The sequence below is a fragment of the Bos javanicus genome, chromosome 5 (assembly GCF_032452875.1).
Source record: "Bos javanicus breed banteng chromosome 5, ARS-OSU_banteng_1.0, whole genome shotgun sequence".
Taxonomy (NCBI): domain Eukaryota; kingdom Metazoa; phylum Chordata; class Mammalia; order Artiodactyla; family Bovidae; genus Bos; species Bos javanicus.
The window spans coordinates 102,068,834-102,090,967 of record NC_083872.1 but is presented as its reverse complement, the minus strand read 5'-3'; the positions used below and the strand labels follow the sequence as shown (position 1 = coordinate 102,090,967).

Here is a 22,134-nt window from a genome sequence, read left to right as displayed (position 1 = left end):
GGTGGCTACAGGTTTGCAGGCCTTTGTCAAAATTATTCTACTGTACTCTGAAAATGTTAGCTTTTTACTGAATATAAATTAAACATTGATGATTTCTATATTGGTAAAGACAGATTGATTAATTGATGTTGCAGTCTCGAGATCATCTAAGCAAGATTAACACTTAACAGACAATAAATGGTCATCAAGTGTCAGCAGATTTCCACCTTCAGAGAAGACATACAAGTTGATCCTTTTAATTCCAAAGGACAAAAGTATTTTTCCCACTACTGGACATTTCAGAGTTTCTACATCCTCTTCCATTTATAAGTGACAAAAAAGCTTAAAGTGTTGGTAGACTTTTTTTTGTTTATGTGTTGTTTTTAAAGTAACTAGAAAGATGAATATAGAGACTAAAATTCTAAGACATATTTCACTTACAGACTTAAATATATCTGCCAGATAAACCAACACATAAACACAGTGTTCAAATAGTTCTGGATGTAGTCTATCTCTTTTTTAAATTAGTTTTTATTGGAGTAGCTGAATTAGAACATTGTGTTAATTTCTGGTATACAGCAAAGTGAATCAGTTATATATATACACATATCCACTCTTTTTTGGATTATTTTCCCATATAGGTCATTACAGTGTATTGAGTAGAGTACCTTGTATTGTATGCTAGGTCCTTATTATCTATGTTATATTTAGTAGTATGCATATGTCAATCCCAATCTCCCAATTCGTCCCACTCTCCTTTTCCCTCTAAATGTCCATACTTTTGTTTTCTACATCTGTGACTTTATTTCTTTCATAAATAAGTTCATTTGTAACCTATCTTTTTTTTTAACCTCAGAGAATATTTACCTAAATTTTAATCAAGAATTTTAAGGACTCCCCTGGTGGTGCAGTGGATAAGAATCCATCTGCCAGTGCAGGGAACACAGATTTGATCCCTGGTCTGGGAAGATCCCACATGCCACAGGGCAAATAATCCCACGCACCACAACTTCCAAGCCCACATGCTGCAACTATGAAGCCCAAGCACCCTAGAACTCATGCTCTGCAACAAGAGAAAGCAGCACAATGAGGAGCCTGTGCAGGACAACACAGAGTAGCCCCTGCTGGTCTCAACTAGAGAACGCCCACACACAGTAACAAAGACTCGGTGCAGCCAAAGATAAATAAATCACTTTTTTAAAACAGAATTTTCAGATTGATTTTCTAGAATAGTGACCTCAGAGCAATTTTTATTATACATCCTGAACAAAATTTAGTATATAAACACTTCATATTGAACATTTATTTATATAAGAATTACATACCTATGATATCATACAATATGCCTACTATATAAGAATAAGGGTTTAAAATGATATAAAAAATAAACATTTTAATTTTGCATTTTATTCACTAATAGTAAAATTAATCTACTCTCACTTTTCAATTACTACTACTATTTTTAGAGAAAACAGTGTGCTATGCTATGTTACATTATTTTGCAAATCTTAGCTCAAAACTGTTTTGAAAGTGTTTAAGTTACATATTGCTGAAGAATAAGCCACCCCAAAACTTAGTGGTTTATAACAGCTGTTTTATTATTTTCACAATTCTGTCTGTTAATTGGTACACAGCTGGATACTTCTTCATTTTAATCTCACTCTTTAGACACAAATCTTACATAAAATATATAACATACAAATAATTGCTGGTACTCAAAGGAAGATGAAAGAAAATAGGCTATGAATGACATTTACAAAAAGATGAAAAGTATAGTTCTAGCACTGACTAATATTTTCAGCTTGAAATAATGCACATGCCAAAAAAACATTTGGGAGTGGCAAATTTTGCTCCCCTTAAATTTCGTGAATGAATAAATGAATGAATGTGTGCACAACATTCTGGAAAATTCTATTAAGATCCTTAAACAAGACATATGAATAACAAGAATATATTAGCTATCTCTATGATGTAGGATACCGATTCAACCTCATGGTCATGGAGAATGTTCCATTTTATAAGTAGATCTTCATCATCTTGCAAATAAACTTGTGAAGCTCATCACAAGAACAATCATTCCAGCCCCATTTTCTTAAAGGAGCATTTAGCATAACACAACGCTCTTTAGGATTGTTGGGTTCACCTTCATGCCAGAATCTGAGCACCAGAAAGGGGGGAAAAAGGATGAGAACATTTCTTTAAGCAGTGCTTTGAAAAGAGACAGTAAGGGAGATGGCTAGGCATGGAAGTCAAAGTCAGATATGCCCAAATCATTCTTTCCCACTTCTCACAGCGTTTTTCCTCCTCTGTATCTCTGATATTTCCCTTGAAAATTGTTCTTACATCACCCAGCACTGTGTCATCTTATTGCATTAAGCACCCTCCCAGCAGACATTCCAGAGGCTGTCTTCTGTTTGTCTATTTTACATCCTGTTACCAGGAAATTGTTAGTCCACAGACTCTCTTAAAAGATGTAAAAGACTTCATACCGGTCTCAGGTATCAATGTAGTATGCTTCATTTTCTTATGCACTGCTTTTGGAGTCTGATGAGCTAGCTAAAATCTCTGAATCTGCTCCTATCCCTGTTACCTTGGACAAGGAATTTAATTTCACAGATTCATAGGGACTAGATTAATATCTCTGTATGTTTCACACAGTGATATGAGGATCAAAGGTGGTAAGGTACTAAAATGCACTAAAATACTTAAGAGTTTCAAAAGAACTGCATAAATGTAAGACTATCAGAATTTAACTTATTTTCTGTATGAGAGATATTAAATTCTTGATAATTGGTCATGATCTTAATTGACATACATTTCTGTTATATTTAGAGGTAAATAGTCATGGTTGAAAGCATAAGTTTTGATGTCAAACTGACCTGGGTTTGAGGACCATTGTAACAGCTGCTAGATAACCACTGAATTATCTAAATTCTTTAAACTCAGTTTCTTCATCTCTATAGTGAGAATAATAATAATGTGTGCCTCATAGCATTATTTGATGAGTGAGATAATAAGGAAAATTATTTAACCTAATGCCCAAGAATTAAAAGAATGTGAGTATTTTCTTTTTTCAAAGTATAGTTGATTTACAATGTTGTGTTAGTTTCAAGTTTACAGCATGAGCTATTTTATATTTTAATAGCTGATCAATGGAACACCCTAAAATCCCTGTAGAATGGAGAACCTGGGTTTCTTTATTGAATTCTGTACTCACGTGGCACTTTCGTTGTATGGTATCTCATCAACCCATTGCCAGTGTCTTTCTCCCGTTGTCAACGTCCTGTCTGACAGGCCCACATAATAAGCAGAGTCAGTTTTCAGTTTCTGGGTGATGAAATCCTAAATGAATAAAAGAAAGGAGTTATAGCCTTTAGAATAGTCAGATTGAATTGAGTTCCATAGGCTTTACAGAGAAGAGAGGAAAAAGAAAATTCATAATGAACCACATGGGGGCCCTGCAGAGGAGCCTTGGTTTTTTTCTGGCAGAGCAGAATAGAATCAAAGACATCTCTTTTGAGCCTGAGGTTGGTCTTAGTCTGTTCAGGATGGATTGCTTATAAGTGACAGAAATTTGTTTCTCACAGTTCTGAAGGCTAAAAATCCCAGGTCAGGGTACCACGTGGTAAAGATGGTGATTCCTGTTTTCTCATTGAGTGCATTCACACATGTAGGAGGAGAAGTTGCTCTGTAGAATCTCTTTTTTAAAAACATTAATCCCATCCACAGAGGCTTCACCCTCATGACCTATGCAGCTCCCCAAATCCATACTTCCTAATACGATCATCTTTGGAGGTTAGAATTTCAACACATGGATTGGGGCGACAGGACACAAACATTCAGAACATAGTATGTTCAATACATATGGAGGCAATTTCTATTCACAATCATAATGAACTCTCATCTCAGACTCACTTCCCTTCATTTCTTCCCTAAGAGAGGATATTCTTCAAAGTTGTACATGAGAAAAATTTTGCAAATTAAACAATTTTCCTTTTAACAACATCAGATGGTTAGCGGTCATTTCTGATCATTGATTGTGACTCTTCATGATTGAACTTCATTTCCCAGTTGGACTTAATTCCCCTTCCCTGTTATATAGTTAATAATTTATAAAACATTTATGTGTTTTATATTTCAACAATGATAATTAATACTATTTATTATTTGAAATAAAAGAAATCATATTTCAGGCTGAAATATTTTCAGCCTTCCACTTAACCCCTATATAGTATATTTTCAATGCCACAATTTATTTGGGGCAGAGGTTAGTTTTATAGAAGAAGAAAAAAGGCATGGAATGTAAAATCTTAGATAGCCTTTTCTATTTATTTTCTTAAGCTTTCAGACACAGTATCAATATTCTAAGACAATAAAAGTCTCCTTCTTAACTAAGAGAGATGTTAAAAACTAGGCAACACTCCTGACTCTATTATCAATTAGAAACTAGTAATACCTGCTCGGCTTTGGTGTTGATCACCAACAGGTGAGCATTCATTCTCAAGCATTCTTTCTCACTATCATTCCAAGATTTAGCTCCATTATAAATAAAGTAGCAGTTAGAACTAAATGGCCCCCAATTCTTTGGGCAGCAGCTCCAGTCTTTCCCTGTATTGAGAAGAAGGCTATATTAGTGCAATATATTAAAAGTAATTTTTAAAGTGTATAAATTATAAAAAATTAAGGACCAGAGGAGACTACATGGAAAACAGGACTCTTGTCAGGTGTCAAGGAGGTCAAGTCTGCCTACATCAGACCCCCTTTCTTTTGCCTGTGTCGTATCCAGAAAAATCAGCTAAAACAGAAATTTAAAGAAGATCCTCAGAACATAACACAGAAATACTCAGGTTTCGATGGAAAATTACTTATCATACCAAGAACCACAAAATTAGCTTAAAAAATACATACATATATATATATATGCCAATACCAAGATAAGAGAAATACTGAAGTTATCTGGCAAAGATTTTTAAAAAGCCATGGAAAGATGCTTCAACAAGTAAGTACAAATGTTTGAACCATATGAAAAAATAGGGAGCCTCAGCAAAGAAATAGATAATTCAGCAAACATAAAGATAAAAAAGAGAATCAAGTGGAATAGTTGGAAAACATAATAACCAAATTAAAAGCACAGTAGATGGGTTCAACAGCAGAATAAAGTAGACAGAAATATCAATGAATTATAAGAATAATAGAAATTACTCAACTGAGCAAGTAATTCTAACAAGTGAAAAGCTGAACAAACTGAAAACCAGCAACTTTTCATACACAGAGCAAACTATCGCTCCCAGATCTGGAGAGACACAAAGGCAATATATTGGAGCAGAAACCTCTTTGGGAGCCAGTCCCAGGGTAGAGAAACCAGAATTGTAATTGTGGAATTGCTGGAAGCACAGCGTGGACAACTCTAAGAGATCAAAAGTCCAGGGTGACCCAGACAATGTAGAGGCACCAACACTTCCTTGAGTTTTACATCCTGGACTTCCACAAGGTTGTTGTCATTGATTAAACTGCTGTTGTACAGTCTCCTGCACTGGCAGGCAGATGCTTTACCACTGAGCCACCAGGGAAGCCCCGACACTATTGACACTATGTATAAAATAGATAACTAATGAGAACCTACTATACAGCACAGGGAACTCTACTTTAATGCACTCTGGTGTTATAAATAAGAGAGAAACCCAAGAGGGTGGAGTATTTATGTATGTACGGCTGATTCATTTTGCTAAGTAGTAGAAGCTAACACAACATTTTAAAGCAACTATAATGCAATAAAAATTAGTTTAAAAGAGAAAAAAATATTTCAAGATGCCTGCAACTGCAATGTAATCTGTAAATGACTGTGATTTCTGTTGGTGAGACACACGCTATCATGATTTGTTGTTTCCATTCGTAATTTCCAGAGAGCAGTGCCATCTGCCAGGAGCTTGTTATGAACACAAACTTGAGATGGGCTGTATCTCTGGGTTGTATCAGGAGAGCAGCCAGATCCATCCCCTCCCCATCACTAGGCAGAACCAGTTTTTCAATTAGAAATAATTTGATAAGTGGAAAGATATCTCAAATGGAAAAAAAAAGACTGTGAAACATACTAGTATTTCATCTTTAAAAAAATGAATAAAAGTGTACCATACTAACACTAGACCACACAAAGCAGGAAGTAGCTATATATATATAGTATATATCAGTATATATACTTCAGAGCAAGGAAAGATTTCAGAGTTAAGGTGGACATAGAATAAGGATAAAGGGAATTTTTTCTTGTTCAGTTCTCCAAGAAGCCATGTTATTGCTGTTGTTGTTGTTGTTCAGTGATGAAGTCATGGCTCTTTGAAGCAGCATGGATTGTAGCATGCCAGGCTCCCCCATCCATGGGGTTCTCCGGGCGAGAATACTGGAATGGATTGCCATTTCCCTCTCCAGGGGATCTTCCTGAACCAGGGATCAAGCCCAAATCTCTTGTATTGGCAGGCAAATTCTGTACCACTGAGCTAGCAGGGAAGCCCCGACACTATTGACACTATGTATAAAACAGATTCCTTGGGTTTCCCCCAAGAAACCATAATCATCCTTAAACCATACGTATCTAACAACAGACCATTAAAAAGTGAAGCAAAACCATAGAGCTGCTAACAGAGTTTAGGTTTGGGATAAAAAAAAATGGAAATTTTTAAAGCAGAGTATTTTATGTATTCTCCCAAAAATGTTTTATGTACATAAAATATGATTTCTTAAAACATATATGAATTAAATCTCTCTTGACCAAATAAGTTTTAACCGGTATGTGAGTAAAAGAGCAAGTATGCACAGAAAGTTCAGAAAGAAGCAAAGACTGAAGAAACCGAAAAGCAATGTAATCTTTTTCATAATTAAGACTATTTCTTTGCACAAATGAATTAAAGATATGCATATTATAAAAATTGTAGGCCCTACATAGTTGTACACTTAAAACTTAAAATGTTCATAAGACTCAATTTCTTAGTATTGGAAATATTGACCTAGGACACAGTACTATCAATAACTGAATCATAGGCACATTAATTTTTACCTTCTAGGGTCGAATTTTCTTTCACACATTCCAATTCTGTGTGAATGAGTTCTCTTGTAGCCTTTTCTTCTTTATGAACATAAGAACATTTTTGAAAAAAAACTGAAAAAGAGAATAAAATCATTCGTTTTCCTGGTAGCATTATAACTTCATTCTTTTTTCTAATCGTATAAACATTTTAATTAAAAGAAAGAAGTTGTCTGAATAGAGAAACAAGACTCAAATATGTGCTCAATTCTATGCTTATAGGAAATTAACTTCAAACTTAAACACCGAATGAAAGTAAAGAAGGCTAGAGTGGCTACACTAACGTCAGATAAAACAGATGTCTAGATAAAATGCAATATTTTTTTTTAGATTTTTATTTTATATTGGTGTAGAGTTGATTAACAATGTTATGTTAGTTTCAGAGATGCAGCAGTGACTCAGTTATACAGACACGTATCTATTCTTTTTCAAATTCTTTTCTCACTTAGTTTATTACAGAGTATTGAGCAGAGTTCCCTGTCCTCTACAGTACTGTCCCTGTTGGTTATCCATGTTAAATACAGAGTAACTTCCCAATTGGTTCTTATTCCTCAGCAGGCCAACACACAGATCTAAATATTCATCAAGCCCCCACCTCCTTGATTCTACCTCCTCATTATCATTCAAAGGTATTCCCCTTCTCCTTCACTACCTTAAACCAGATTCTCACTATTTCTCAATTGGGCAATGAACTGTCTTTCTGGTTATTCTCTTTGCTTTCAATTCTCTCCTCATATATCCATTTTACACATCTCCACCAAAAGCGTATTCCTATAAATCAAATTGAGTTATATCACTTCCTTGCTTAAAATTCCATAATGGTTCTCCATGACTGTGACACATTGCAGAAATGGCCACAATTTTCAACTCTCCCTGTACCCATACCCCTTTGTAATATAACTTCTTAGTTTTTCCAGTCAACAAGTGGGGTCTATTTATTCACCACTTGAAAATGGACTGACTCTAAGACTTCCTTCAGCCAACAAAATGTACAAAAGCAACTCTTTCTGTTGTTGTTTAGTTGCTAAGTCATGTCTGACCCTTTGCGACCCCATGGACTGCAGCACGCCAGGCTCCCCTGTCCTTCACTATCTCCTGGAGTTTGCTCAAATTTATGTCCATTGAGTCAGTGATTCTATCTAACCATATCATCCTCTGCCATCTTCTCCTTTTGCCTTCAATCTTTCCCAGCATCAGAGTCTTTTTCAATGAGTCGGTTCTTCGCATCATGGCCAAAGTATTGGAGCTTCACCTTCAGCATGAGTCCTTCCAGTGAATATTCAGGGTTGATTTCCTTTAGGATTGTTTCAAGCTAAGGCTTCAAGAGGCTTTGTTCACAGCTGCTCTCACTCTGCAAGCCTACATGTTGCCATATCAACAAGCTCAAGCTCACCTGATGAATTCTAAAGAAGTGGAACCAATTTGTCCACATCATCCCAGTTTACATCCTCTTCCTCAGAAACTGGGTTACCTGCAGCTGGTACTTGACTATGTATGCATGAATGACTTTAGCCAGGACCAATGAAACGGCTTAGCTGAGCCCAGTTCAAATCGACAAACCACAGAATCATGAGCTAAAAACAGTTTGTTTTAATCCACCAAGTTTTAGACTGGTTTATTAAATAACAGAAGATAATTGATAAAATAATCTGCAGGGGGGCAGGAGGAAATCCGCTCTTTAGAATTGTACAGGACACTTTTCATGATCTGAACCCTGCTTGTTTCTCCCATCTGCAACCTCACAGTTCACTTAGAACCATATGTCACAGTCACTTAACATATTTTTCCAAATTTTTTCAAGCTCTCCCACATCTGTCATGCTTGGTCCACACAGGTATAGATGTCACCTCCTCCAGGAAGCCTATCTCAGCTTCCTGTGCTTCTTACTCACAGAACATTTACCAGACGTTGTTATAAACACTGCTTCATTCAACCAGTTGCCATCATCCTGCGGACTTCTCAAAACCAAGGGCTACAACTCTGCTGTCTCTATCTGGCACAGTGTCTGACATAGACTAGATGGCCACTGTTGCTTATTGAATGACCAAATGAATGAATAAAGTATCTACCCAAACTTATACTAGTTTTATGATTTTAAAAAACTTGATGAGTTCTTGATAGGCAGAAATCTACCTATTTGCCAAATGGATTTTAAGAGCTCATGCAGTCTTGAGAAAGACAAAAATAATTAAGATGAAAATTCAGTAGACTATTCTCCTGGGAGATTTCTTCCCATTTACTTCTTGTCCATCTGCTAGTCCCAAAATATGTCTATGTCCTCAACAGGCATAGCCTTATAAACACTACTAAGAAAACACAGATTTGGTCTCACATAAACAATTGTCTAGTGTAGAAATGGTGCCCTATAGATTTCATTCTGCAAAACAGAAACATGTACACACATATACTCTCAATTTCTCTGAAGAGAAGGAATGCCATTATTTCTATAAGAGTGACTAAATGCAAATAAAGAACCAAGCTCACAATGAATTCCCACTATCTATGTCTTCCCCCAGAGAAGACTTCTCTCCCAGATTTCTGAATAAACTCATAGTTTATCTGTTTATTTGATGCCATCTCTTCAAGTCAGGCAGACATTTCTTATAGATCCATCTGGATACTTACAGATAAAAGCGATCAAAAATGAGATTGCTAATAGTAGCAGAAGTATCAGCAATGAGGTAAGAAGTAGCTTGGAAAAACTATGGCCACTTTGGTGAAGTTTGGTCTCTTTGGGAGCTGAAGAAAGAATCAAATTAATCAAATTATTATTATCATGAATAATAAATTCTGACCTTGACTTCCTCTTGCTCCTTCTCTTCCTCCTCTCCCTTTTCTTGTATAATACACTATTACTATTACATGACATTATTTCAAATATGAAGCTACAAAGGAAATAGTAATGTTCATTGTAGAAATGCTAGAAAATACATAAATGCACAAATTCCTACCATTGAGGATGAAAGTAAAAGTGTTAGTCGCTCATTCATGTCCAACTCTTTGCAACCCCATGGGCTGTATCCTGCCAGGCTTCTCTGTCCATGGAATTCTCCAGGCAAAAATACTGGAGTGGGTAGCCATTCCCTTCTCCAAGGGATCTTCCTGACCCAGGAAAAAACCTGGGTCTCCTGCACTGCAGGCAGATTCTTTACTGCCTGAGGCAGTAGAGAAACCCATTGGGGATAACTGTTAATATTTTGGTATACATTCTTCCCATTGGGGATAACTGTTAATATTTTGGTATACATTCTTCCAGCAATTTTTAAGTGTATATACATGCATGCACATTTTGCCACATGACTGATATACCATATATATTGGGATCGGACCCACTATTTTATTGTATTCTATATCACCATATTTTCTTCTTTTACCCACTGTATTGTGGTTGCATAGTATTTCATTATATATTTAAATAATCTTCCAGATTATTTCTAACTTTAACTACTTTACATAATGCCATAGCAGATAACTCTTTATAATTGTCTCTCATCACATCCTTAAAATAAAATCAGACTGTTTTTTTAAATTTATTAATTTATTTTTAATTGTAGAATGATTGCTTTACAACACTGTGTTGGCTTCTGCCATATAAACACCACATTGTTCATCACAGCACTATTTACAATAGCTAGGACATGGAAGCAATCCAGATGTCTATTGAGAGATGAATGGATGAAGAAGTTGTGGTACATATATACAGTGGAATATTACTCAGCCAGACTGCTTTTTAACTTTATTTTTTATGGAGGTATAGTTGAGTTACAATGTAGTGTTAAAAAATCAGACATTTTCAGTCACCATTTCATGGTTGAGAATTATTTTATCAAGTGTCCATTGATGGGTGAATGGATAAAGAAAATGTGACAACTGTATGGAATGGATATTATTCACTTATAAAAAATAAGGAAATCTTGCCTTCAGGATGGACCTTGAGGGCATTATGCTAAGTGAAATAAGCAAGAAAGAGAAAGACAAACACCATATGATCTCACTTATCTGTGTAATCTTTAAAAGATAATAATAACTCATAGACACAGAGAACAGAATGGTGGTTGCCAGAGGTGAGGGGTGATGAGGTCAGCAAAATGGGTGAAGGGGGTCAAGAGGTACAAACGTCCAGTTACAAAATAAGTAAGTCCTGGGATATAAGGTACAGTATAATGACTACAATTAATAATACTATAGGCTATAATATACATATATAAAATACTGCTTATTTGAAGATAGCTAAGTGAAAAAATTGGCTTAAAGCTCAACATTCAGAAAACAAATATCATGGCATCCAGTCCCATCACTTCATGGCAAATAGATGGGGAAACAGTGGAAACAGTGTCAGACTTTATTTTGGGGGGCTCCAAAATCACTGCAGATGGTGATTGCAGCCGTGAAATTAAAAGATGCTTACTCCTTGGAAGGAAAGTTATGACCAACCTAGATAGCGTATTCAAAAGCAGAGACATTACTTTGCCAACAAAGGTCTGTCTAGTCAAGGTTATGGTTTTTCCAGTGGTCATGTATGGATGTGAGAGTTGGACTGTGAAGAAAGCTGAGCACCGAATAATTGATGCCTTTGAGCTGTGGTGTTGGAGAAGACTCTTGAGAGTCCCTTGGACTGCAAGGAGATCCAACTAGTCCATCCTAAAGGAGATCAGTCCTGGGTGTTCATTGGAAGGACTGATGCTAAAGCTGAAACTCCAGGACTTTGGCCACCTCATGCGAAGAGTTGACTCATTGGAAAAGACTCTGATGCTGGGAGGGACTGGGGGCAGAGGAGAAGGGGACGACAGAGGATGAGATGGCTGGATGGCATCACCGACTCGATGGACATGAGTTTGAGTAAACTCCAGGAGTTGGTGATGGACAGGGAGGCCTGACGTGCTGCGATTCATGGGGTCGCAAAGAGTCAGACACAACTGAGCGACTGAACTGAACTGAACTGAAGAGTACATCTTAAAAGCCTTCATCACAAGAAAAAAAACTGTGAAACTATGTATGGTGACAGATGTTAATTAGACATTGTGATGATCATTTTGCAATATACGTAAAAATCAAACCATTATGCTTATACATCTGAAACTAATATAATTTTGTCAGTCATATCTCAATTGAAAAAAAAATTATTTTCTCAAAGTTATAATATATTGCTAAGTGGGGGTAAAACCTGCAATAATGTATACTATGATCTCATTTTTAGAAAAACACATACACACATTGATGTATTTTATATTTTGAAGGATGTACACAAAATGTAAATTAGTTATTTCTAGATAGTAAGAATAAATACAGCAATTTAAATTTGTGTGTGGACCGAGAGACTGTCAAAGAGAGTAAAATAAGTCAGAAAGAGAAAAACGAGTATCATATATTAATACATATATGTGAAATCTAGAAAAATGGTACAGATGAATCTATTTGCAAAGCAGAAATAGAGACACTGATGTAGAGAACAAATGTACAGACACCAAGGCAGGGAAAAAGGGAGGTGGGATGAATTCGGAGATTGGAATTGACATATACACTCTACTATTAGAACGTATTATGCAGCACAGGGAACTCTCCTCAATACTCTGTAATGACCTCTATGGGAAAAGAATCTAAAAGAGTGGATATATGTACATGTGTAACTGATTCACTTTGCTGTACAGCAGAAACAGAACACTGTAAAACAACTGAACTAATAAAAATTTTAAAAATAAATAAATTTGTGTGTATCTCTGGTTTTTTATTTTTTTCTATGAACATTGCAGCATATAATAACAAAGTTATATAATTTTTTTAATTTGTATTTTTTTTAAAGGTTATCAAGTATTTATTTATTTATTTATTTTGGCTGTGCCTGGCAGCATGAGGAATCTTAATTCCCTGACCAGGGATTGAACTTGTGCATTGGGAGTACAGAGTCTTAACTACTGGACCACCAGGGAAGTCCCTATAAATTTTCTAAGGGGAAAAAAACAGTTTCCTGAGCATTTTCCATGTTTCCACAGAATTTTGGAAAACATAAGCAATCATAACTTCCCTCTCACAGCTTCTCATAGTCTCCACGGTTTTTTTCCTCTTTTGTTCTGTATCTAAGATATCATACATGCTACCCAAATTACCTTTTATTTACTTCCAAACCTCACTGAATCCATCTCAGATACAGTGTGCAATGGATTTTCTGATTGCAGAGCAACCGTTCTCAAAACATAAGAGACTTTCTGTATAAGACTTTCTAGGCTTTCATCTGCAATGGTTTGTTCCATGTTAGTCTGATACTAACCAATACACTCAAACACTCTGCACTCAAACTCTTCTCCCGTGACTGATTGAGAAACAAAACCCACCAATTCATCATTAGCCCCTGTATCTGGACTGATGGTTTCAAGACCTGAACCCACTCTCTACACTGCAGTCTTAGTTCACCTCAGAAAGCACACAAGAACTTCTCAGCTTCATTACCATTCTCCTTAACTCAGGTCCATAGTGGATTTCTCACACCTCAGTTTTGTCGTGGCATACCTGTATCATCCTTTAATGCTTTTCAGGCAATTCGATCTGAGAATCCTGTGTTTCCCAACCGTGGCCAGAGAACCAGCAACCAACATTCCCTAGGCTTTATTTATAGTATTCTCTCTTCACCCTTCATCCCATCATTCACTTTGACCACTGGAAAGCGAGTCTTACCTGCAGGAAGCTCTGATTCGGTGCCTGAGGACTTGGGTTTATTAAACTTCACTTCAACATAAGTGACCTCTGAAGTCATGCTGCGATCTTCTGTTCTTGTCGAAGAATCCTATCCGTCTCTTCCTTAAAACCACTTAAAATGAAACGCAAGCACGGTGGTAATTTCTCATACTTCCTATCACACAACTAGCTGAGAACAGGGACCCTAGACAAACAACCACAAAAAACTTGAGAGGAATTTCATGAAAATTAAAAACCTCAGGGGCCCACACCCCAAGACAGGCGCAATGTGAATTATACCTTTAAACATTACGCCAGCAAATAGCAATAGAAGTAGGAAGTCAAAGGGTAGGGGAGAGAAATAGGAAGGAAAGGAAAAGGGGAACAAAGCAGAGACATTCTCCCTGGTAACAGTGAACTTCTTCAGTGGTTCTGTGACCGCAGTACTTCACCATGCCTGAGCCAGCGAAGTCCGCTCCTGCCCGGAAGAAGGGTTCTAAGAAGGCGGTGACCAAGGCGCAGAAGAAGGACGGCAAGAAGCGCAAGCGCAGCCGCAAGGAGAGCTACTCCGTGTACGTGTACAAGGTGCTGAAGCAGGTCCACCCGGACACCGGCATCTCGTCCAAGGCCATGGGAATCATGAACTCCTTCGTCAACGACATCTTCGAGCGCATCGCTGGCGAGGCGTCGCGCCTGGCGCATTACAACAAGCGTTCGACCATCACATCCAGGGAGATCCAGACGGCCGTGCGCCTGCTGCTGCCCGGGGAGCTGGCCAAGCACGCCGTGTCCGAGGGCACCAAGGCCGTCACCAAATACACCAGCTCCAAGTAAACGTCTTTACAGGCCTCGTGGAACCCAAAGGCTCTTTTCAGAGCCAAAAAAAAAAAAAAAAACAGTGAACTTACCAGAAAGGATGAAATTAAAGCATTTGTGAGCATCTACCTGCAAATGGCTCAGATGGTAAAGCGTCTGCCTGCAATGCGGGTTCGATTCCTGGGTCAGGAAGATCCCCTGGAGAAGGAAATGGCAATCCACTCCAGCACTCTTGCCTGGAAAATCCCATGGACGGAGGAGCCTGATTGGCTATAGTCCATGGGGTCGCAAAGTCAGACACGACTGAGCGACTTCAATTTCACTTTCACCTGCACACAAAATCATTTGTAGATCCACCAACCTGAGTATATACTCATTCATGTTTGCATTCTCCTCATCTTCTGGGGTTGATCAGGCAACTTTGGGGACCACATTCCAACTGACAGAACAACTTTCTTGCCAAACTCCCCACTTCCAAAAGTCAGAGTCCTCTAATGCAGTGGGAAGTCAAAGTGTAGATTATGTGCCTTCAGAAGTTGCTCTCCTGTGTTCTCTGCTCATCCCTGTTCTTGATTAAGTCCATCATGCTTCCACATGCATTCTGCTTAAGTGCCCCCAGCAGCTCCTGAGAGCAGCTCCCTACTGGATGCTAGAGGAGAAGGGTGTCCTTCTTTCTTTCATCCCCAGGACACCACAACAAAAGGCTTATGGGTATACAGGAGCCTTTAACAAATTAGGATAATCTAATGGATTCACAGTTTAGAGGAGGAACTAAGCACTACATATAAGCCAAGAGGAAAGCACCCCCAAAATTAAATCCTTCATGCAGAATCTTTTTGCAGACATGCTCCCAGCTCACACCCAAGATTCAGCTCTCCCCAAATGAGTCTCCACTTTATTTTTTTTCTTTTTCCAGTTTTTGGTGAACCACCCAGCTTACAGGATCTTAGTTCCCCCACCAGAGCCCAGCAGTGAGGTACAGACTCTTAACCACTGGACCGCCAGGGAATTCCACTGATTCACCTTCTTTTAGTCTCCCCACCTAATTCCTCTCTCCCCTGCATAACACATACACACATACACACACACACCACAAGCATTTACCTCTGTATTTATTTCTATGTCTAAATATATTGAAAACTATGAGTTCACACTAACGTCTCTAATCCCAATCCTACACAAAGAGTTCATTCTATCTTTTTCTCTTTCTGCATCTCTAACTCCCTCTGTGACAGTAAGAAAACTGCTTCCATTCTCCTTACTTATTTGATCAATGTTGTTGTTCAGTCACTAAGTCGTGTCCAACTCTTTGCGACCCCATGGACTGCAACATGCCAGGCTTCCCCGTCCTTCACCATCTCCTGGAGTGTGCTCAAATTCATGTCCATTAATTCGGTGATGCCATCCAACCATTTCATTTTCTGTCGCCTCCTTCTCCTCCTGCCTTCAATCTTTTCCCAGCATCAGGGGCTTCTCCAATGAGTCAGCTCTATGTATAAGGTGGCCAAAGTATTGGAGCTTCAGCTTCAGCATCAGTCCTTCCAATGAATATTCAGGGTTGATTTCCATTAGGATTGACTGGTTTGACCTCCTTGCCATCCAAGGGAGTCTCTAGAGTTTTCTCCAACACCACAGTTCAAAGGCATTAATTTCCTAGATTTAACCCATTTTCTACCTTGGCTGCCCCTCCATCCTTAACTAAGATGCCCTTCTCTCCTCCATTGGGCTCCTTTCTCCATCCAGGCCCTACCGCTGTTGACACCACCTCCGTTCTGCATGGGAGTCCTGCACTGAGGCAGCCAATCCCCACAGCCATTTCTCCTCACCCTGCCCGGGTCTGCCACCTTCCACAGCACAGCCCTCCTTACTCTGCCTGGACTCTGATTCCTGAAACCAGTGCCCTGACTAATGTGGAATCTGTTCTCACCCCACTCAGGCTCTGACACCCTGTCCAAGGTCACCCTCCTGTGTGAAATCCCTCCTCACCCTGCCTGGGCTCTGAGTCTCCACGCTGTGCTCCCGTATCATGTGGACAGCCTCTGAAACCCACACCTGTGTGGACGCCTTCCTCCCTCTGCTTGGGCTCAGACACCTCCCCGCAAGGATGCCCTGGTCACTGCGTGAGCCCCCTGCACCAACCCCCACTCCGCCACACAGATGCCCTGTTCACCTCTCAGGCATTGGTACCCAGACCAGGCTGCTTATGACGCCCCATACCAGGCCACAGCCACGTGTGGACATGCTCCTCAGCCTGCACAGGCCCTGATGCCAGAACAGTTTCCCCACCCCTACAGAGATGGTCTCTTCACTCAACTTGGGCTCCAACACCACTGCCAAGCCAGCCCCCTGCACAGTCACCCTGCTCACCCTGCGTGAGCTCTGACTACCTGCACCAGACTACTTGCTCCTCCCCCATCCCACTATTCAACAAACACCCTCCTTGCTCTACCCACCTAATGCTTCATTTAGGACTGAATCGTTTAGTAAAGACAGGAAAGGTGGTACAAAAAACAGTAAGGGAAGAAAAAGAGCTAATTTTTATAAATTTCTCCAGCAAATAACTTCCAGACGTAATAAGCAGTACTGGACCTTAACCATCTAAGCTGGTTTCTGGATTCAGGGGCAGTTCACCAGCTGCCCTTGTGGCCTCAGACCACAAGGTTCACTGTCCCCATCACTACATGTGTGTCTGCAACTGACCCCAGCCACTTCACAGGTACCTGCAGCTCAGTGCACACAAAAAAGAGGTAAATAGTGACATGAAAGAACACACAGGGGGAGTAAAAGGGCAAAGTTTTTGCATCCAATCAAAGTTAAATTGTTATCAGCCCACAGTACCATGATAGAAGGAAGGAAGGAAGGAAGGAAAAAGGAAGATATGATGTTTTATGGAAGCTTCAGGGTAAAAATCCTGAAGCATAAACCTACAGTACAGTCACAAAAGATTAAGAGAAGGGAATCAAAATATACCACTACAGAAAATCATCAATTCACAAAGGAAGACAGCAAGAAAGGAACAACGGAACAACAGAACACAAAAAACAATTAGAAAGATGACATAGTAAGTCCTTATCTATCAATAATTACCTTAAATGTAAATGGATTAAATTCTCCAATGAAAAGACAGAGTGGCTGGAAAAAAAGCAAAACTCAACTATATATATTCTACAAGAAACTCAGCTCAGCTTCAAGAACACACATAGGTTAAAAGTGAAGGGATGGAAAAAGATACTCCATACAAGTGGAAGCCAAAAGATAGTAGGGATAACTATACATATGTCAGCAAAATAAGATGTTAAGCCAAATATGGTAGTGAAAAGCAAAGAAGGTCATTATATAATGATCAAAAAGATAACAATCATAAATATATACGCATTCAACATCAGAGCACCTAAATATATTAAGCAAATACTGACAGATCAGAAGGAAGAAATAGACAATAAATAATAGCAGGATACTTCAATACCTTATTTTCAACAATGGATCAATTATCCAGATGAAAATCAACAAGGATATGTTGGACTTCAACCATACTATAGACCAAATGGACCTAAAACAGACATCTACAGAACATTCTTCCAAAAAAGCAGAATACACATTCTTCTCAAGCACAGAATATTCTTCAGAATAGGCCAAATGTTAGATCAAAACTCAGTGTTCTTAGCAAACTTAAGAACACTAAACTTGTATCAATATCTTCTCCAACCACGGTAGCGTGAAACTAGAAATTAAGACCAGAAGGAACGCTAGAAAGTTTACAAATATATGGAATTTAAACAACACAATCCTGAACAGCCAATAGCTCAAGGAAATTAAGAGGAAAGTTTAAAAATATCTTGAAACAAGCAAAAAAATGGAATACAACATACCAAAACCCATGCAAGGCTGCAAAAGCAGTTCTAAAACGGAAGCTTATAGTGATAGATAAAAGCCTACATTAAGGAAAAAGACATATCTCAAATAAACAACCTCACTTTATACCTCAAGGAACTGGAAAAATAAAAACAAATTAAGCCCAAAGTTAGTAGAATGAATGAAATATCTAAAGTCAGAGTGAAAAAGAGAAACCATAGGAAAGATCAACAAAACTAAGAACTGGTATTAAAAAAAAAATAAACAAAATTAACTAAGAAAAGAAGAGGGAAGACTCAAATAAATAAAATCAGTAATGAAATTTGGGACATTACAACTGATCATACAGAAATGCAAAGGATCATAAGAGACTACTATAAACAACTGCACACCAACAAACTGGATAACCTGGAAAAATAGAAAAATTCCTAGAAACATGTAGCCTACCATGACTGAAACAGGAAGTAACAGAAAATCTGAAGAGACCAATAGCAAATAAGTAGACTGAATCAGTAATCATAAACTTACCAAAAAGAAAAGGCTCGAACCAGATGGTTTCCCAAATATCCATCCAACATTTTTTTAAAAAATTAGCAGCAATCCTTCTCAAACTCTTCTCAAAATTTCAAGAGGAGGCAACACTCTAGAACCCATTTTATAAGGCCAGCATTACTTTGATACCGAAGATGAAGATGCTACAAGAAAATGCCAGCATCACTGATGTATATGGATACAAAATTCTCAATAAAATACTAGCAAGCCAAATTTAATAACACATTTAAAGGACTGTACACCATGATCAAGTGTGATTCATCCCTAGGGTAAAAGATGGTTCAACGTATACAAATTATTATCTGTGACACACTGCATTAATCAAATAAAAGGTGAAAATCACAGGATTATCTCAATGGATACAGGAAAAGCATTTGACTAATTACAACATCCTTTCAGGATAAAAACTCTCAACAAATTGGGTATGAAGGAACACACCTAAACATGATAAAGGTCATGTATGACAGGACCAGGCTAACATCATACTCAGTGATTAAAGGCTGAAAGCTTTTCCTCTAAGATCAGGAACAAGACAAGGGGGCCCACTCTCACCATTCCTGCTCAACAGAGTACTAGAAGTCCTAGACAGAGCAATTGGGCAAGAAAAGAAAATAAAGGTCATTCAAATCAGAAAAGAAGAAGCAAAATTTTCTCTGCAGATGATATGATCTTATATATAGAAAATCCTAAGAACTCCACACAAAAAAACTGTTAGAACTAATAAATCATTTCAGTAAAGTTGCAAGTTATAAAATAAACATATAAAAATCAGTTTCCTTTCCATATAACAATAAAACAACCAAAAAAGAAATTTAAAAATCCCATTCACAATAACACCAAAAACAATAAAATACTTAGGAATAGATTCAACTAAGGGGGTGAAATTTCTACATACCAAAAACTACAACTTTGATTAAAGAAACTGAAGACACACAAAAATTGAAAGCTATCTAGTGTTCATGGATTAATATTGTTAATTAATATTGTTAATTAATTGAAGAATTAATATTGTTAAGACATCCATACTACCCAAGCCAATTATAGATTCAACACAACCTCTATCAAAATCCCAATGGCATTCTTCACAGAAATAGAAAAAAAGGAATCCTAAGATTTGTGTAAAATCACAAAATACCACAAAAAAGTAATACCCAAAGCAACCATGAGGAAAAAAACAAAGCCAGTGGTGTAACACTTCCTAATTTCAAATTATATTACAAAGCTATCATAATTTTTTTTTTGGGGGGGGGGGGGGCTCGTCCGGGATTTGACAAAGCTATCATAATTAAAAGAGGATAGTACTGGCATAAAAAGAGACACATAGAATAATGGAACTAAGTAGAGATCCCAGAAATAAGCTTCTGCATTTACAGTCAACCTATATTTAACAAGGGAGCCAAGAATACTAAATAGGAAAGGACAGTCTTTTCAACAAAACTCTTCAGTAGGAAAACTGATAATCACATGCAGAAAATTAAATTGGACCACTGACACCACTCCCAAAATTAACTTGAAATAGATTAAAGACTTAAACATAAGACGTAATATCATGAAACTCCTAGAAGAAACCACAGGGAGGAAGATTCTTAACATTGGTTTTGACCACAGTTTTTCAGATATCACACCAAAAGCACAACAACAGAAGTAAAAATCAACAAGTGGGACTACATCAAATTTAAAAGCTTCTGCACAGCAAAAGACACAATCTACAAAAGAAAAGACAACCTACAAATGAGGAGAAAATATTTGCAAACCATATATCTGATAAGAAGTTAATATCCAAAATATTTAAAGAATTTATACAACTCAATAACAAAACAACACACAAAAAAACTAAAAACAATTTGATTTTTTTAATGGGCAGAAGCACTAAATAGACATTTTTCTAAAGAAGACATACAGATGGCCAACAGATTTTTTTTTTTTTTTTTTTTTGAGTCACAAGCAACTGACTAACTTAGTATGACTCAAGACCACAAAGAAACCACTTCCATTTCATGCTGTTCTGATACCTAGGGTTGGGGCCCAGACTGCAAGTGTGATGCTTAGGACATATATGAAATGATGCTCAACATGACTAATCACCAGGGAAATGCAAATTAAAGCCACAAGGAGATATCACTGCACATCTGTTAGAATAACCAAAATTCAAAAGAAAAAAGATAACAAATGTTGGGGAGGTGTGGATCAAGGGGAATCCCTTGCACACTCTTGGTGGAAATGCAAATTGGTGCAGTCTTATGGAAAACAGTATGGAAGTTTCTTAAAAGATTAAAAATAGAACTACCATATGAGTCAGGAATTCCTCTTCTGGGTATATACCCAAAGGAAATGAAAACAGGATACTGAACAGATATTTGCACTCCCTTGTTTATTGCAGCATTAGTCACAATAGCAAGATATGGAACAACCATAGAGTCCATTTGCGGTGAATAGATAAAGAAGATGTGGTATACATATGCAAAAGAATACTATTTGGCCATGATAAAGAAGGAAATTCTGCCATTTGTAACAACATGGACAGACCTGGAAATTGTTATGCTAGGTGAGAAAAGTTTGAGAAAGAGTAATACTGTATTTCATGATACCACTTATACATGTAATCTAAAAAAGCCAAACTTGTAGAAAAAGAGAATAGACTGGTGGTTACCAGAAGCTAGCAGGTGGAGGAACTGGGGAGATGCAGTTTAAAGGTGTAAACTTTCAATCAGTAGATAAATTAAGTTCTGGAAATCTAATGCCCCACACAATCATTAAAGGCATATCTTGGAGAAATCAGTTCCAGTTTCAGAAACCAGTTTCAGTTCCAGATAACCAGAATAAACGAATATTGCAACAAAGTTACAAGAATTTTTGGTTTCCCAATACATATAGAAGTTATATGTACACTATTCGTGTGTACTAAGTCACTTCAGTCGTGTCTGACTCATTGCAACTCCATGGATTGTAGCCCTCCAGGCTCCTCTGTCCATGGGATTCTCCAGGCAAGAATACTGGAGTGGGTTACCATGCCCTCTTCCAAGGGGTCTTCCCAACCCAGGGATCGAACTGTGTCTCTTATGTTTCCTGCATTGGTTGGCAGGTTCTTTACCAATGAGCCACCAGAGAAGCCCAATGTCTACACTATACTGTACTGTAGTGAAAAACACCTTGAAAAATATACACACCTTAATTTTAGAATACTTCATTGC

General features: G+C 37.8%; 2 protein-coding genes across 3 annotated transcripts; one reads left to right on the top strand and one right to left on the bottom strand.

The window, feature by feature from the left end:
- Positions 1-1,556: 1,556 nt before the first annotated feature.
- Positions 1,557-14,048, bottom strand: CLEC4A (C-type lectin domain family 4 member A). 2 transcript variants are annotated; one of them, XM_061417991.1, is made up of 6 exons: positions 13,724-14,045; positions 9,680-9,793; positions 7,028-7,129; positions 4,436-4,587; positions 3,197-3,321; positions 1,557-2,136 (listed from the first exon to the last, which is right to left on the bottom strand). In XM_061417991.1, exons 1-6 carry the CDS (start codon positions 13,800-13,802, stop codon positions 1,995-1,997), a joined length of 714 nt encoding a protein of 237 aa, XP_061273975.1. In that variant the 5' UTR covers positions 13,803-14,045; the 3' UTR covers positions 1,557-1,994. The 2 variants fall into 2 exon arrangements, with proteins under 2 accessions (XP_061273975.1, XP_061273976.1); XM_061417992.1 differs by lacking the exon at positions 9,680-9,793 and having other exon boundaries at positions 13,724-14,048.
- A 110-nt stretch (positions 14,049-14,158) lies between these two features.
- Positions 14,159-14,615, top strand: LOC133248174 (histone H2B type 1-C/E/F/G/I-like). Its single transcript, XM_061417990.1, has one exon. The coding sequence runs from the start codon at positions 14,177-14,179 to the stop codon at positions 14,555-14,557; it is 381 nt and encodes a 126-aa protein (XP_061273974.1). The 5' UTR covers positions 14,159-14,176; the 3' UTR covers positions 14,558-14,615.
- Positions 14,616-22,134: the final 7,519 nt, after the last annotated feature.